Here is a 17,312-nt window from a genome sequence, read left to right as displayed (position 1 = left end):
ATGTCCATGCCACTCTCTCACTTTGTCACAGCTTACCCTTCCTCCTCCTCATATCATCAAGTCCATTCTCTAGTAGGTCTGTGTCTTTATTCCTGCCTTGCTACTAGGTTCTTCGTGACCTTTTTTTTTTTTTCTTAGATTCCATATATATGTGTTAGCATACAGTATTTGTCTTTCTTTTTCTGACTTACTTCACTCTGTATGACAGACTCTGGGTTCATCCACCTCACTACAAATAACTCAATTTCGTATCTTTTTATGGCTGAGTAATATTCCATTGTATATATGTGCCACATCTTCTTTTTTTTTTTTGCCACTATTTTATTTTTATTTTTTTTAATTTTTTTTTTTTTAAACATCTTTATTGGGGTATAATTGCTTTACAATGGTGTGTTAGTTTCTGCTTTATAACAAAGTGAATCAGCTATACATATACATATGTTCCCATATGTCTTCCCTCTTGCGTCTCCCTCCCTCCCACTCTCCCCATCCACATCTTCTTTATCCATTCATCTGTTGAATGGACACTTAGGTTGCTTTCATGTCCTGGCTATTGTAAATAGAGCTGCAATGAACATTTTGGTACTTGACTCTTTTTGAATTATGGTTTTCTCAGGGTATGTGCCCATCAGTGGGAGTGATGGGTCATATGGTAGTTCTATTTTTAGTTTTTTAAGGAACCTCCATGCTGTTCTCCACAGTGGCTGTATCAATTTACATTCCCATCAACAGTGCAAGAGGGTTCCCTTTTCTCCACACCCTCTCCAGCATTTATTGTTGCTAGATTTTTTGATGATGGCCATTCTGACTGGTGTGAGATGATATCTCATTGTAGGTTTTTTTTTTTTTTTTTTTGCGGTACACGGGCCTCTCATTGCTGTGGCCTCTCCCGTTGTGGAGCACAGGCTCCAGACACGCAGGCTCAGTGGCCATGGCTCACGGGCCCAGCCGCTTCACGGCATGTGGCATCTTCCCGGACTGGGGCACGAACCCATGTCCCCTGCATCGGCAGGCAGACTCTTAACCACTGCGCCACCAGGGAAGCCCTCATTGTAGTTTTGATTTGCATTTCTCTAATGATTAATGATGTTGAGCATTCTTTCATGTGTTTGTTGGCAATCTGTATATCTTCTTTGGAGAACTGTCTATTTAGGTCTTCTGCCCATTTTTGGATTGGGTTGTTTGTTTTTTTGTTATTGAGCTGCTTGTAAATTTTGGAGATTAATCCTTTGTCAGTTGCTTTGTTTGCAAATATTTTCTCCCATTCTGAGGGTTGTCTTTTGGTCTTGTTTATGGTTTCCTTTGCTGTGCAAAAGCTTTGAAGTTTCATTAGGTCCCCTTTGTTTATTTTCGTTTTTATTTCCATTTCTCTAGGAGGTGGGTCAAAAAGGATCTTGCTGTGATTTATGTCACAGTGTGTTCTGCCTGTGTTTTCCTCTAAGAGTTTCATAGTGTCTGGCCTTACATTTAGGTCTTTAATCCATTTTGAGCTTATTTTTGTGTATGGTGTTAGGGAGTGTTCTAATTTCATACTTTTACATGTAACTGTCTAGTTTTCCCAGCACCACTTATTGAAGAGGCTGTCTTTTCTCCACTGTATATTCTTGCCTCCTTTATCAAAGATAAGGTGACCATATGTATGTGGGTTTATCTCTGGGCTTTCTATCCTGTTACATTTATCTACATATCTGTTTTTGTGCCAGTACCATACTGTCTTGATGACTGTAGCTTTGTAGTATAGTCTGAAGTCAGGGAGCCTGATTCCTCCAGCTCTGTTTTTCATTCTCAAGATTGCTTTGGCTATTAGGCATCTTTTGTGTTTCCATACAAATTGTGAAATTTTTGGTTCTAGTTCTGTGAAAAATGCCAGTGGTAGTTTGATAGGGTTTGCATTGAATGTGTAGATTGCTTTGGGTAGTAGAGTCATTTTCACAATGTTGATTCTTCCAGTCCAAGAACGTGGTATATCTCTCCATCTATTTGTATCATCTTTAATTTCTTTCATCAGTGTCTTATAATTTTCTGCATACAGGTCTTTCGTCTCCTTAGGTAGCTTTATTCCTAGATATTTTATTCTTTTTGTTGCAGTGGTAAATGGAAGTGTTTTCTTAATTTCACTTTCAGATTTTTCATCATTAGTGTATAGGAATGCCAGAGATTTCTGTGCATTAATTTTGTATCCTGCTACTTTACCAAATTCATTGATTAGCTCTAGTAGTTTTCTGGTAGCATCTTTAGGAGTCTCTATGTATAATATCATGTCATCTGCAAACAGTGACATCTTTACTTCTTCTTTTCCAATTTGGATTCCTTTTACTTCTTTTTCTTCTCTGATTGCTGTGGCTAGAACTTCCAAAACTATGTTGAGTAAGAGTGGTGAGAGTGGGCAACCTTGTCCTGTTCCTGATCTTAGTGGAAATGCTTTCAGTTTTTCACCATTGAGGATGATGTTTGCTGTGGGTTTGTCGTATATGGCCTTTATTATGTTGAGGAAAGTTCCCTGTATGCCTACTTTCTGGAGGGTTTTTATCAGAAATGGGTGTTGAATTTTGTCGAAAGCTTTCTCTGCATCTATTGAGATGATCATATGGTTTTTCTCCTTCAACTTGTTAATTTGGTGTATCATGTCAATTGATTTGCATATATTGAAGAATCCTTGCATTCCTGGAATAAACCCCACTTGATCATGGTGTATGATCCTTTTAATGTGCTGTTGGATTCTGTTTGCTAGTATTTTTTTGAGGATTTTGCATCTATGTTCATCAGTGATATTGGCCTGTAGGTTTTTTTGTGACATCTTTGTCTAGTTTTGGTATCAGGGTGATGGTGGCCTCATAGAATGAGTTTGGGAGTGTTCCTCCCTCTGCTATGTTTTGCAAGAGTTTGAGAAGGATAGGTGTTAGCTCTTCTCTAAATGTTTGAAAGAATTTGCCTGTGAAGCCATCTGGTCCTGGGCTTTTGTTTGTTGGAAGATTTTTAATCACAGTTTCAATTTCAGTGCTTGTGATTTGTCTGTTCCTATTTTCTATTTCTTCCTGGTTCAGTCTCGGCAGGTTGTGGATTTCTAAGAATTTGTTCATTTCTTCCAGGTTATCCATCTTATTGGCATGGAGTTGCTTGTAGTAATCTCTCATGATATTTTGTATTTCTGCAGTGTCAGTTGTTACTTCTCCTTTTTCATTTCTAATTTTATTGATTTGAGTCTTCTCCCTTGTTTTCTTTTTTTTTTTTAATTTTTTAGCGGTACACGGGCCTCTCACTGTTGTGGCGTCTCCCGTTGCGGAGCACAGGCTCTGGACGCGCAGGCTCGGTAGCCATGGCTCATGGGCCCAACCTCTCCACAGCATGTGGGATCTTCTTGGACCGGGGCACGAACCGTGGAAGGAGTGGGGTGGGAGTTGGAGTCAGTTATGGCAGAGCAGGAATAAGAAAGTGCAAAGGAATAGAGGGGAATGAGTAGGAAAGACCAGCAAATACGAACTTTCATGTGAGGACAAAGAAGAAGCATGCTTTTTGATCAGCCCAAAGATAGCAGGTTGATGGAGATGATTAGAAAGTCCTTTGGCATAAGATGTTTTTGGTGCTGGGACTGGCTAAACATCTTAGACAGTGTTTGGTCTGGTCTTATTTTTGATATACCAATGCTGTGATTTCGATTTAAGTGTGGAAAGAGCAGATAAGATCATTGAGCTGAGGTTGGCATTTGACAAGTACAGCAAAAGACGTGTGTGTGTGTGCGTGTGACTGCTGGCAAAAGCAATGAATTGCCAGCAACCTCGTGCAAAAGTGTACTTGGTTGCAGTCAGGTGTGACTGGTAGATTGTAATCACTTCAGTCTCTGTTGTTTTTTGTACCTTTTTGCCTGACTGCCTCCAATTAGGTAGAATAAGAAAGAGAAGCAAAATAGGAGAAGAAAAGAGTTAAAAATGAGGAGAGATGGAAGAAAACTTAGTAACTAGTGACACCCAGGTAAACAAAGTACAGTTAATCATAGTGCCAAGTACAAACAGATAAAAGGAAAGGTACTAATTATTAGAGAGAAATGTATCCTCTCTGGCAATGTAGTGCAGTACAAAAGACAGAAACAGACATAATAGAACCCATTCAGAAGCAGTGTTGAATTTAAGCCAAAAGATAAAATACTTTCATCTCCAGAGGCTTTGTTTCATGCTAGCCTTCTATATTTACACAGGCAAAAACAATCCAACTGTCCTTTATTGTTTTTAAACCCGTGGGTAGAAGTGGACAAGACTTCCAAAAGAGCAATAGTTTGAGAAAACTGTTTATGGGATTGTATCTACTCAAAAGAGACTCTTAGAAAAAGCCATAGAATGTTTTCATCTTTTTAACCTAGCATTCTACTGCCAAGTCTTAGTTTTAAATGCCAAATCTACCTTTCAGGAAAATTTATAAGCTTAGGTAATTTTATTTGCTCATGAGAACATTTTACCGTTGGCAATTAACATTGTACCAGATAGCTTTTTACTGAGAACATCTCACGTAAAACAGAGTTTCTGTGCTCTAATTTATATATTCGCATGGTGTGTTATTTAACAGCCTTACATGACTCAGAATCTGTAAATTATAGCTACCCTTCCAGTCACTTATAATCATATAAGGTTAGATGAATCATTTTTCTGTCCCACTGATGTTACTTTGTGCTTGAGTTTTAGCATGAGTTTTTTTGGATACTCTCTTAACCCCAGTCTGAAAGTTCCTTCTTCCCCCACATTAGGACCACTTGAATGCTATCTGCATACCTCACTCTCTACAGAAAATTGTAATGTTAGATAGGAGGAAATTAAGGACATATAATTCTACAATCTAGCACCCAGCATCATATTACTGTTGTTACGTAAAATTACCTACATTAATTCTAGTGTCTGAATTTTCTTTTTTTTTCTCTTGGCCTAAGTGTCAGATTTTATAGCCTGCCCAATACTCCAGTCCTTTTAAGACTGAGGCTCTGCTTTGCTTTCACTTATTCTCTTTCCACCCAAGTTAATTCTCTTCTGAACCCCAGCTTTGTGTGTGGGAGCCTGCTATTTGATGACCGACTAACCTAGTACCAACTTGTGCCAGTCTGAATTTCTGTTTGCTTGCTGTTTGTGAATTTTCTGTAGCTGGATTCTATCTGCCTGTCTGGATGTCCTTTTACTTCACGTTGGACTTTTTGTTACTGATTGTTAACCACCTGTTACCATCTTCTCCCAACACAGCATACAGTTCTACTTGCCAGATTGAATTTCTTTCTAACACTTTGGTTTGGATCCATGCCCTGGCAAGGACTGTGAAGAGTTAGCCTACCACAGTTTCATAGGTGCTGACAGAAGTCAGGAGACTCATGAGTCAAAGAGAAAGGACTTTACTATTCAAGTCACATCAAACAGCATGATCTTCATGTTGGTTCCCTCTGCCCCTAAAGTCCCATGGGGCCAATGCAGAGGGGGACCTAGGTGGATGCTGTACACACAGTAGGTTTGGTACCATAGCTGAGAAGACCAAGCTTAAGGAACACAGTTTTTTATAGAGGATTATTAGCAAACTTGTCCAATTTTTGCCTCACAAGGTGATCATATCTTTATTATACTGAGCAGTGAACAAATCTATTCTTTGCCCCAGAGAGAGACACTATCTCTATCTTCCAAGGCTGTGCACTATACAAGCATCTTTGAAAAGATAGTCCCAAACAGAAGCTGTCAGTGCATCTGACATATGACACGCAGGGTAAAAGACCCATGGAGAATTGTCTCCCAGTATCCTCTTGTACTTGCCTACTTTCAGAACAGATCTGCCAAATCTGCCTTGCTCTGCCGCATTTTTTACAACTTTATTTGTTTATGGAGGTAAGACAGTTTTCTTATGCTGCTACCTTTTGCCTGACTTAAAGAAGTTTAGAAGCCATATTCTAAGATGACTTCTTTGACATAATTATAATTTTGTTTGTTGATTGTATGTATTTTACAGCCCATAATATTCTGTTGCAGTACAGTCCCTATAATGGCCTAACTTGTCACTTTATTTTTTATGCAGTATCCTTTTCCTCCTTCCATCCTGAGTGCTAAATTGTGCTGGTTGATGTTCCTTCACTAAGGTGCACTAATACTCAGTTTTAGAAGCTCTTGAGATACCAAGAATGTTTTCTACCCACATAAGATGCTGAAAGAAACCAGGACCTTAAAAGTCTTTTGAGGGGTAGGTGGCTGTTAGAGTCCTTATTACCCACAAAACAGAGCTGTTGTGTCTTGTATTGGAATATGTGTTACTCTCTGCCTCCATTGCTGTTTCTAAGCCCCACTGCTTTTTTTTTTTTTTTAAATAAGCAAACATTGTTATAGTTTAACTGGCAGATTTTTTCTTACTATATATAAAATGACGGTGTGACATATAATCTGTAACATCTCAGTATACAAAGAACAGTACTATCAACGTACAAATTCTACATCTTGCTTCCTTTAGTCATTTCTTTTTTTTTTAAATTAATTTTTATTGGAGTATAGTTGCTTTACAATGTTGTGTTAGTTTCTCCTGTACAGCAAAGTGAATCAGCCATACATATACATATATCCCCTCTTTTTTGGATTTCCTTCCCATTTAGGTCACCACAGTGCATTAAGTAGAGTTCCCTGTGCTATACAGTATGTTCTCATTTGTTATCTATTTTATACCTAGTATCAATGTGAGCCCCACTGCTTTTGATTTCTCTTAACTCTTTTCTGCCCCTTTCTTTACTTCCCTCCACATTGCTTCTTTTTTATCACTCCTGCTTCTTGTAGCTTCTCCTGTGCTGAACTGTTGCTCAAAATGTTTGGCCCTTTTGGCCATTGCCAATCAGAATGTTTCTTTCTTTACAAAGTCAAACCAATCAATCGTCATAAAAATGACAGGAGTGTTTGCAATTCTCCACGTCTCTTTTGTTCTTTCTGTACAGTCAGTACCATAAGGACTCAATATGTTTTGAATGAGTACTTTTGCATAATTCTTTTCGTTGGCATTGCTTTATTTGGAGCCGTCAGGCGAGACTTACTGATTATTAGCTTCTCTGTTTAAATTTGGTGTTCAAAGGCTACTGCTCTTAAGACAGGTTTAATTTTTTTTCCCTTTCCTTTTGAAATTCAGCTATTTCTGAGTTCAGAACCATTCTGAAAGCCATAAAGCAAATTATGCTTTACTGGATGTTTGTACTGGTATTGAACTTTAAAGAATATAATGTTCATTTGGATTTATATTTTAATATATATGTAAACATTAAAAATGTTTAATACTTCATATTTCTTGCTATTATGCCTCCTACAGTGGCTCTTATTTTTTATAATTTTTATTGGCGTATAGTTGATTTATAATGTTGTGTTAGTTTCAGGTGTACAGCAAAGTGAATCTGTTATACATATATATATATGCACTCTTTTTTAGATTCTTTTCCCATATAGATCATTACAGAGTGTTGAGTAGAGTTCTCTGTGTTATACAGTAGGACCTTATTAGTTGTCTGTTTTATATATAGTAGTGTTTATATGTCAATCCCAATCTCCCAGTTTATCCTTCTCCCCACTTTTCCCTCCTACATGCTACACTGGTTTGTTTCCTACATGCTACACTGGTACTTTTGATACTGCTCATTGTAAGCTGTTCTTCCCTTAGAATCTGGGAGATTTTTTCTGTTAAAACTGTTACATTATAAAACTGTAAACTTATATTAAAGATGAAAAATGGAGCTCCAAATAAATGTATTAATATAAGGTTTATATAGATATAGACCAATGGAATAGATAGCCCAGAAACAACCTTCACATATGAAAATCATATGGTCAAATGATTTTGAACAAGGGTGCTAAGAATATTTCATGGAGAAAGGATGTTGTTTTTCAACAAATGGTGTTGGAAAAACTGGATATCCAGTTTTCATTTCATTTTGAGCCTTTATTCCAAAGAATGAATTTGAACCCTTGCCTAACACCATATACAAAAATTAACTCAAAATGGATCAAACACCTAAACATAAGAGCTAAAACTATAAAACTCTTAGGGGAAAACATAGGATTCTTCATGACATTGGATTTGGCCATATTTCTTGGATGTAACATCAAAAGCACAGGCAACAAAAGAAAAAATGGTTATTTTGGAATGCATCAAAATTAAAACCTTTTGTGCATCAAAGCCACTGTCAACAGAGTGAAAAGACAACCCATGGAATAGAGAAAATATTTGCAAATCATATATCTGACAAGGGTTAATATCAGAATACATATAAAGAACTTCTACAACTCAACAGCAAAAAATAAACAGCCTGATTAAAAAATGTGCAAAGGACTTAAATAGACCTTTCTTCAAAGATATGCACATGGCTAATAAACACGTGGAAAGATGTCGAACATCACTAATCATTCAGAAAATGCAAATGAAAAGCACAATGAGATAATACTTCACACACAGAAGGATGGCTATTATTAAAAAAACAAACAACAACAAAAAAACAGAAAATAACAAGTGTTGGTGAGGTTGTAGAAAAATTGGAACCCTTGAACACTGTTGGTGGGAATGTAAAATGGTAGTGCACAGTAGAGAAAACAGTATGGAGGCTCCTCAAAAAGTTAAAAATAGGATTACCATATGAGGGAATTCCCTGGCAGTCCAGTGGTTAGGATTCCGTGCTTCCATTGAAGGGGACACAGGTTCGAACCCTGGTTAGGGAACTAAGATCCTGCATGCTGTGCAGCAGCGTGACCAAAATAAAAAGAATTCCCATATGATCCAGCAGTTCTGTCTAGATATACACACAAAAGTATTGAAAGCAGGGACACAAACAGATATTTGTATACCCATGTTTATAGCAGCATTATTCACAATAGCCAAAAGGTGAAAGCAGCCCAAGGGTCTATTGATGGATAAATGAATAAACAAATGTGATTTATCCATACAGGAGACTATTATTCAACCTTAGAAAGGAAGAAAATATTGTCACGTGCTACAACACGATGAACCTTGAAGACATTATGCTAAGTAAAATAAGCTAGGCACAAAAGGACAAATATTGTCCTTATATGACTCCACTTATATGAGGTACCTAGAGTAGTCAGACTCACAGAGACAGAAAAAGAATGGTGGTTGTCAAAGGTAGGAGGGAATGGGGAGTTATTGTTCCATAGGTGTAGAGTTTCATTTTGAGAAGATGAAAAAGTTCTAGATATGGATGGTGCTGATGGTTGTACAAAAGTGTGTAAAGTGTGTATGCATTTAATGCCACTAAGCTGTACACTTAAAAATGGTTAAAGTGGTAAATTTTAAAATTAAATTAATTTAAAAGGAAGGTTTGTAGTAGCCACAATAGGTTATCTAGCCAACATTTATCATCTCCTTTTATCCTTGTTGGCGGAGTCCCTATTTTGTTTAGGTGTGTAGACCTTGCCTATGTGACTTAGGGTGAGGACCCTGTCCCAAGTTCAGCTATAAATTCTGATTGACTGCAACAAATCAGGATTACTTTCATTACACTGCTGGTGTGTGTGTATGTTTTATGTATATGTGCAGTAATGTGTATTATAATATTGTTTATAAAAGCTAAGTATTGGGAAACAAAACACCTAAGTGTCTCTCAGTAGGAGGAGACTGGTTTTAGAAATCCTTGCACAAATGAGAGAGTGGTCTGTAAAAATCTCTGCAAAAATAGTATATCTCTATATTTATTAACATGGACAGATGGTCATATTGTTGAATTTTTTAAATGTTCCCAAACAGCAGTAGTATATAACATTGAGGAGTGAAACTGGAGAGAGAGAGAGAGAGAATGGGTAGAAGGATTGAGAACAGGAGAAACTGGTGGGTTTTTTTAAGGCAAAAAAATTTTTTTAAGGCAAAATATATTTTAAGGATAGATATTTTTGGTCAGTGAGATGGGAAAGGAAGTGAACTGGGAGATTTCTGGGCAAGGTTTTCTTGCGCTCAAGGAGCATATAGCAGAAAATTCCGTGCCATTTTCTTCTAATGAATATTGTGCCTGAATGTGGCACCTTGAACTATGCATGAGGAAAACCAGCTCCAGGATGAAGTAGCTGCTGAGTCCAGTAGGGTGGAGAAATGGAAGGAACCTGAGGCCTTGATAAGATCCTTGTTCTGCTGATCATATTGGGCATGGAGCCTTTCCCTCTGAACTTGTTTAATGTGAGGTGATCTATTTCCTTCCTTGTTTAAACCAGTTTGAGTTGAACTTCTGTTCCTTGCAGTCAGAAACATCCTAGCTGAAATGAGACATTTCAGAAAGGTAAACTGTTCCCACAGAATTAGCTTTTCTAGTTTGAGGATGTTATTCTAAACTTGAGTCAGGCTTAGGTTAAATGTCACAGTGGTGTCATTTTACCTTTTATTCATGATTTGCTGTCTCCTTTTATGGGTCTACTTTTGAAGTCATCATGTTTATTATTCTAGAATTGTAAAGTGTACAGTACAATCGACTGGAAATGAATACAAAGTACAAAGTGTTGTTTTTATGGCACTTTTATATTTGGCAAAGTATTTTCTATTTTCCTTGGTTTATGCATTTTTTGAAATACCAGGAACTGTACATGAAAAACAAACAAGATGCTTTATGTTTTAAATACATCCTTTAATTATGTACATCTCTTTATTTGAAGAGAATTTTGGAAGGTTTGAACTGAAAGAGTGTATTTATTAGGATGCTTTTTTTTGCAAGTAACTGAGAAACCCAATTTAAACTGACTTAATGTTTAAAGGAATTTATTGGCTTATATAACTAAAAAGCCAAAGGTGTGTTACATTTCGGGTAAAGCTTGATCCAACAGCTTAACTGCCTTTTTATCCTTTTCATAATTCAATAGTATCAACTTTATTCTAGTGCTAGCTCCTCCCACAGTATGAAAAATGGTCAGCAACAATTTGGGCTTATATGCTTTCTTCATTTGTGTCCAGCAGGGGGAGTTTTCCCAATTTTTCGTTCTCCAACTTTGGTAATAAAATCACAGGCTTCATTCTCAATAGACCAGTTTAGGTCATAAATCCATCCCTTTGTCAATTATTGTAGCAGGGTGGATGGAAATATGCCTGTTGGCTTAAGCTATTGATTGGCTACCCTTGGAGGTGGAGATGAGGTCAGTCCCGTTCAGATTACATGCTGATGTATGGAGGATAGGTGGGCTTAGTGCCACCCGCAATGTCCATTTTACAAGGAATGGAAAGAAAGGAAGCCATCCATCCCCTGTGCCAAATATCATTAGATATTATTTCTGTGTTTCTCTTTTAGTGTTACATTGTTTTTCTTTTATGTTTTCGTCTCATTAGCAAATTGTTTGCAACAGAAAACTATTTGGCAGCTATTAATGCGTACAACTTAGCCATAAGACTAAATAATAAGATTCCACTACTGTATTTGAATCGGGCTGCTTGCCATCTAAAACTGAAAAACTTACACAAGGCCATAGAAGATTCTTCTAAGGTATGTGTATCTATTTATTTATATATGGTGCTTTAAAATTGTTATGCTCCTATTTATTGGTTTAAATGATGCCCTTATCTTTTGTCAGTTAAATTTGAATAAGTGAGTTGCAAGGATTTTAAGAATCTTGCTTTTTACATCTTTTTACTGAAAAAAAAATTCTTTTTTTAAATTTTGTCCATGCCACGTGGCTTGCAGGATCTTAGTTCCCCAACTAGGGATCGAACCTGTGTCCCCTGCATTGGAAGCACAGAGTCCTAACCAATGGACCCCCAGGGAATTCCCCCTCAAAAGAATTTTTTTTAATGGGCAAGGAACTAGTGTTTCTTGAGACTTCAAATTAGATTAGAGATCCCCTATCAATTGCCCTGGTGTATCAGTTGAAGTTCAGAAGGAAATTAGTAAATGGTTGTCCGTTTGTGCTCACCTTTTTTCTTATTAAAGTTTTGCAGACTTGATGCGAGATAGAAGAACACTTGGTGTCACTACTGCTTCACAGTAAAAGGATATCTCCATGATTATTTTTCCATATTCAGAGTAACTTAGTATATTCTAATTTCCATTATGAATATCATGTCATTTTCTTAAACTTCTAGATTTTTCTGTTCCCCCCCCCCCATATCAAAGTAACTTGTTTTAAGGGAAATCACATGCAAAATCTCTTATGTGTCTCCTTGAGATTGAGGATATGGAGGAAACAATCTAGTCCTTGTTTTTTTTTTTTTTTTTTTTGCGGTATGCGGGCCTCTCACTGTTGTGGCCTCTCCTGTTGCAGAGCACAGGCTCTGGATGGGCAGGCCCAGCGGCCGTGGCTCACAGGCCCAGCCGCTCTGCGGCATGTGGGATCTTCCCGGACCGGGGCATGAACCCGTGTCCCCTGCATCGGCAGGCGGACTCTCAACCACTGTGCCACTAGGGAAGCCCTAGTCCTCATATTTTGATCTCATTAAGCTATTGAAGATGTGACAATATTTTTGTGATCCAGTTTTCCTTTTAGTAGCATAATTTCGGGCACAAACAAATATTTATTGAATGAATGAATAAACGGAATCACCAAATTTAAATATAAAAGCATTATATATAGTATATATAATACTATAATTAATAGCATTAATTAAATTAATGCTATTTAATCATCCCTGCTAGTAAAGGTAAAGCTGTAGAGGTTTCAAATGATAAACTAAATCATAAGTTTCGGGGCAAGGGTATGAATCTCGTATAGGAACAATTGAACAAGTCCTAAAATTGTTCAACATAAATGGATGTATTTGATAAATTCCTGTCCTAGTTAAGCCAAAAATTTAGGTAGGTGAGGGCTTGAGGCTAGTTTTAAAGTTGAGTTTTATCATGTTTTTGCTCAAGTTTAAATTAGGAAATTATATTTTTCCCTATTTTTTTTTGTAAGGCACTAGAATTATTGACACCACCTGTTGCAGACAATGCTAATGCAAGAATGAAGGCACACATACGACGTGGAACAGCATTCTGTCAACTAGAATTGTATGTAGAAGGTAAGAAATGACAGAAATGTTTTAAGTTCCAAGTTATACTCTAAAAAAAGTCATTGCCATTATTCAAGATGACTCCATTATTTTATACTTTTAGCATTTAATTTATTCTTTGCAATTTATCTGACAAAACAAAAGATGATTTGAAATATTTTAAAAAATCATTGTTGTAGAAGGGAATTAACACAAGATATAAACATCTCTCTAGGTCTAGGGAGATGCTGTAGTATCAGACAGGATTTTTTGTGGAAAGATGTGTGATAAATGAGTCACTTAAGATATAATGGAAATTTTAAAATGAGCTTCTTTGGTCAGACACACAGACAGTACATACATACATATATACATACATACATTCATAAGCTCAGAAATAACTGATCTACCACAATGTATGATCAATTGCTTATTTTTGTGAGACCGTACTAAGGTTTGTAATTCAGTCTCATGTGTATGGAAGCCATATTTATTTAATTTTTATTGTTTTAATTTAATTTAATTTTTATTGTTTTTCATTTTTAATGTAATTAAGGACTATTTGCAGTTACTCATGTTGCCCCCGAGTTTTATCTTCAGTGCTCTTCTTCCCATACTTCCCTACCCAGATTCCCATTCAGTTTCCCTTTATTCAAGGCCTAAAGGCCTATTCCTGATGATGTCTTGCCAGGGAATTGGCTTTAGCTTATATAGTTTTGTTATTTATGACTTGTTTGTAAGCTTGTTTCTGCCATTTTTAGGTTTTTCCAACCAAAGCATCCAAATTAGATTTATATGCCTATCCTTTTTTTAAGAGTCTTATTCAGCTTCATGAGGATAAAAATTATCAAGACAGGAATGAAACACTGTAAGCATTCTTTAGGAATTACAGCATCCTAGACTTTTTTGAGCTAAAAGGACCCTCCCTTCATTTTAAAGATGAGAAAATGGAGACTTAGAGACATTAAGTGATTTGCCTGAAGTGGCATGGCAAATCAATAGCACCTGGAAGTCAAGTTTCCTTAGAAATTCTTCTCACTGATATTTTTGTTAAAGATTTAGATTCAGTTATATATTTTTTAACATCCAGTCCACAATGCTTTCCTTTTTAACCAATTTTCCTCAAAGAAATTTTGTAGATAGGATAATTAGAAAAAAAAAAGAGCACAAACTATAGTCTGTAAATTATATAAAGTATGGATTGAGTCTACCAAAATTATTTTTTTAAATCTAGAATTTTGAAATAAGATGACATTTATTACTTTTTCATTGAGGTGATAAAAATGTCCTTTTGATATATGAGTTTTGAGTCTATTCATGCTTTAATGAATTTAAGCTGTTAGCTTATTTGTATTTCAGTTTAAAAAAACTGCTTCTGACTGAATCTTGAATGAAATCATAATTATTTCTGAAATTACTGAAAAATTTCTTCAGTCTCTTAGAGACCATGTATGTGAAAATGGGAATCTGACTAAAACCTGTTGCTTGTGCTGAACCATGGATTTAATGATTCTTTTTATTTTTTAAAAATATTGTTTAGATAACACAAGTATTTATAAAATATTTTATTCATCATCATTGCTATATAAATATAGGCCTACAGGATTATGAAGCTGCCCTTAAGATTGATCCATCCAACAAAATTGTACAAAATGATGCTGAGAAGATTCGGAATATAATTCAAGGAACAGAACTAAAATCTTATGACTACTAGAAGCAACTAGGTATTGTACTAGGTATTGTTCTAAGTTTTACAAAAATACCTGGAGGCATTAGGAATCTGTGCATATTATGGCTGATTATACAGAATCACTTTCTCTTTAGTTCTGTACAGGGAAGAATATTATAAATCTGTAGAAAATGAAATGTTTGATTTCAGTGGTTTTTGAATAAGTAAAAGTAAGAATAATCTATTTTAATTATTTGTTTCATATTACAACATATTTTTTTGTTACTGAATTCAGCTTGCCCTTATAACTAACAAAATATTTGTTGCTGTGATTACCAGGATGCTTACTGATTCATTTTTAACAAGGAGAAGTTTAAAATAAAAGATGGTATTTATAAAGTATTTTTGTTTGTATTATATACTACTCTATTTAATTGTCTGAATGATTGGGCTTGGTATAATCAATACTGATGTTTTGACTTAGTTTCCAAATGCACAGAACCTTCTTTTAAAAAAATACTGCTCCACTACCTGTTGTTTGAGGTTAGACCAGTTTACCCTAGTAAAACAACTGTTTGGGAAACCTTATCTTCAACTTTAGTTGTGGGAAGTGTTTGCCAAAGTGTCGATCATATTTCATAACACTATCTGGTGATGATAAATTTTCTAGTGAGATTTTTTCTAGTACCTTCAAGTACATCAGGAAAAAAACAAAAGAAGGCAGCAGGGACTTCCTTGGTGGCCCAGTGGTTAAGAGTCCGCCTGCCAATGCAGGGGACATGGGTTCGAGCCCTGGTCCGGGAAGATCCCACATGTCGCAGAGCAACTAAGCCCACGCACCACAACCACTGAGCTTGCACTCTAGAGCCCGAGAGCCACAACTACTGAGTCTGCGTGCCACACCTACTGAAGCCTGTGTGCCTAGAGTCTATGCTCCGCAACAAGAGAAGCCACCGCAATGAGAAGCCCACACACTGCAACGAAGAGTAGCCCTTGCTTGCTGCAGCTAGAGAAAGCCCGTTCACAGCAACAAAGTCCTAACACAGCCAAAAGTAAATAAATAAATAAATTTTTTTAAAAAAAGGAAGCAAAGGTGAAAATGTTAACTTAGAGTATTATGATACTGACACTGCATTGCACCACCACTTGTGTTGTATCTCTGTGATGATGCAAGCATTAAGCAAAACCAGTACAGCTTCCCTTTTGCATCCAACAGTTGTCACATTTCTCTGTGATTCACATTTCTCTGTGAAACAAAACAAAATTTTTAGGAGTAAGTTTTATAGTATTTGTTCATCAGGTGTCATTCAAGTGGATCATAAAACAGCCTCTTTCTTAAAGAAAAAATGCAGTACTTTTTTGAATATGTAAGAGTATCCTAGTTCAGCAACCTTGAAAATTTTACTTCTATAAAGCAACTCTTGATAACTTCTATAGCAGTTCTGCCCAGTTATCAGACCTTCTGGTGAGACAGGATTGCTTTTTTCTTATAATCAACACTTGTTTGGTTTTTTTGTTTTAATTAATTAATTAATTAATGGCTGTGTTGGGTCTTTGTTGCTGCAGTGAGCGGGGGCTACTCTTTGTTGTGGTGCATGGGCTTTTCATCGCAGTAGCCTCTCCTTTGCCGAGCATGGGCTCTAGGCACATGGGCTTCAGTAGTTGTGGCACTCGGGCTTAGTACTTGTGGCTCACAGGCTCTAGAGCACAGGCTCAGTATTTGTGGTGCACGGGCTTAGTTGCTCCGCAGCATGTGGGATCTTCCCGGAACAGGGCTCAAACGCGTGTCCTCTGCGTTGGCAGGCGGACTCTCAACCACTGTGCCACCAGGGAAGTTCCCCTGGTTTGCTTTTATTTTTAAAAATAAATGTAACCAAAATAGAGGTGGTTATTCTGTTTGACACATACCAGTTTGACATTCAAAATACTTTAACCAAACTGGTCTTTCCTCAGGCTCTTCCTGTTGCAGGAAAAACGGGGCACACGAGTATGGTCATGTCCCAGGTCTTGGGTGAGTCCCTGGGACAGGCCACCAAGTGAGGGTCCTTGGCTTTGCCCAGGGAAGAATTCAAGAGCAAGCCATAGTAAAGCGAAAGCAGGTTTGTTTAGAGAGATACACATTCCATAGTCAGAATGTGGTCCATCTCAAAAGGCAAGAGTGGTGCTGAGGTGTGGGGGGGATAGTTTTTACGGCTGGGTAATTTCATAGGTGGGAGGATTATTCCTACTATCTTGGACAAGGGGCAGGGATTTCCAGGAATTGGGCCACGGCCCACTTTTTGGCCTTTTATGGTCAGCCTTGGAGCTGTCATGGTGCCTGTGGATGTATCATTTAGCTAATGTATTGATATTACAATGAGCGTGTAATGAGGCTCAAGGGCTACTGGAAGTTGAATCTTCTGCCATCTTGGACCTAGTCGGTTCTAACTAGTTTTTTTCCTGCATCCTCAATGGCTGTGTCATTCTTTTAAAGGTTGTGCCCTGCCCCCTTCCCTCCTGTCTCATTCCTATTTCAATCAGAAAACAAAAACTGGCCCCAATAGCTACCATAAGAGCAAAAGAATCTATTTTTGGAGGAGGTAGAAGAAGGGAGTCTTAAGTAGTTAGTTATTCTTTTTGACCCTATCTTCTAAGTCTTGGTTTAAAAGCAACAGACACTCATTTGTATTCACTTGACCTTTTTTTGAGCAATCTTCTATTAAGGGACTTCTGTCTT

The 17,312-nt window shown here is 37.0% G+C and overlaps 1 protein-coding gene across 2 annotated transcripts in view; it reads left to right on the top strand.

Moving 5' to 3' along the window:
• The window catches only part of DNAAF4 (dynein axonemal assembly factor 4), a 76,772-nt gene extending 61,777 nt beyond the window's left edge, over positions 1–14,995 (top strand). Inside the window, exons 7-9 of one of the 2 annotated variants that reach the window (XM_065901430.1) lie at positions 11,293–11,446; positions 12,852–12,957; positions 14,523–14,995. In XM_065901430.1, coding sequence (XP_065757502.1) covers positions 11,293–11,446; positions 12,852–12,957; positions 14,523–14,641 — 379 coding nt within the window. In that variant the 3' untranslated portion in view covers positions 14,642–14,995. The remainder of the gene's footprint in view (positions 1–11,292; positions 11,447–12,851; positions 12,958–14,522) is intronic. The other variant, XM_065901431.1, reaches the window with a different exon arrangement.
• Positions 14,996–17,312: the final 2,317 nt, after the last annotated feature.

The sequence above is a fragment of the Phocoena phocoena genome, chromosome 2, assembly GCF_963924675.1.
Source record: "Phocoena phocoena chromosome 2, mPhoPho1.1, whole genome shotgun sequence".
In the NCBI taxonomy this organism is placed as follows: Eukaryota; Metazoa; Chordata; class Mammalia; order Artiodactyla; family Phocoenidae; genus Phocoena; species Phocoena phocoena.
Note: the sequence above shows the minus strand (reverse complement) of the source record. Positions and strands in the feature narration are given on the sequence as shown.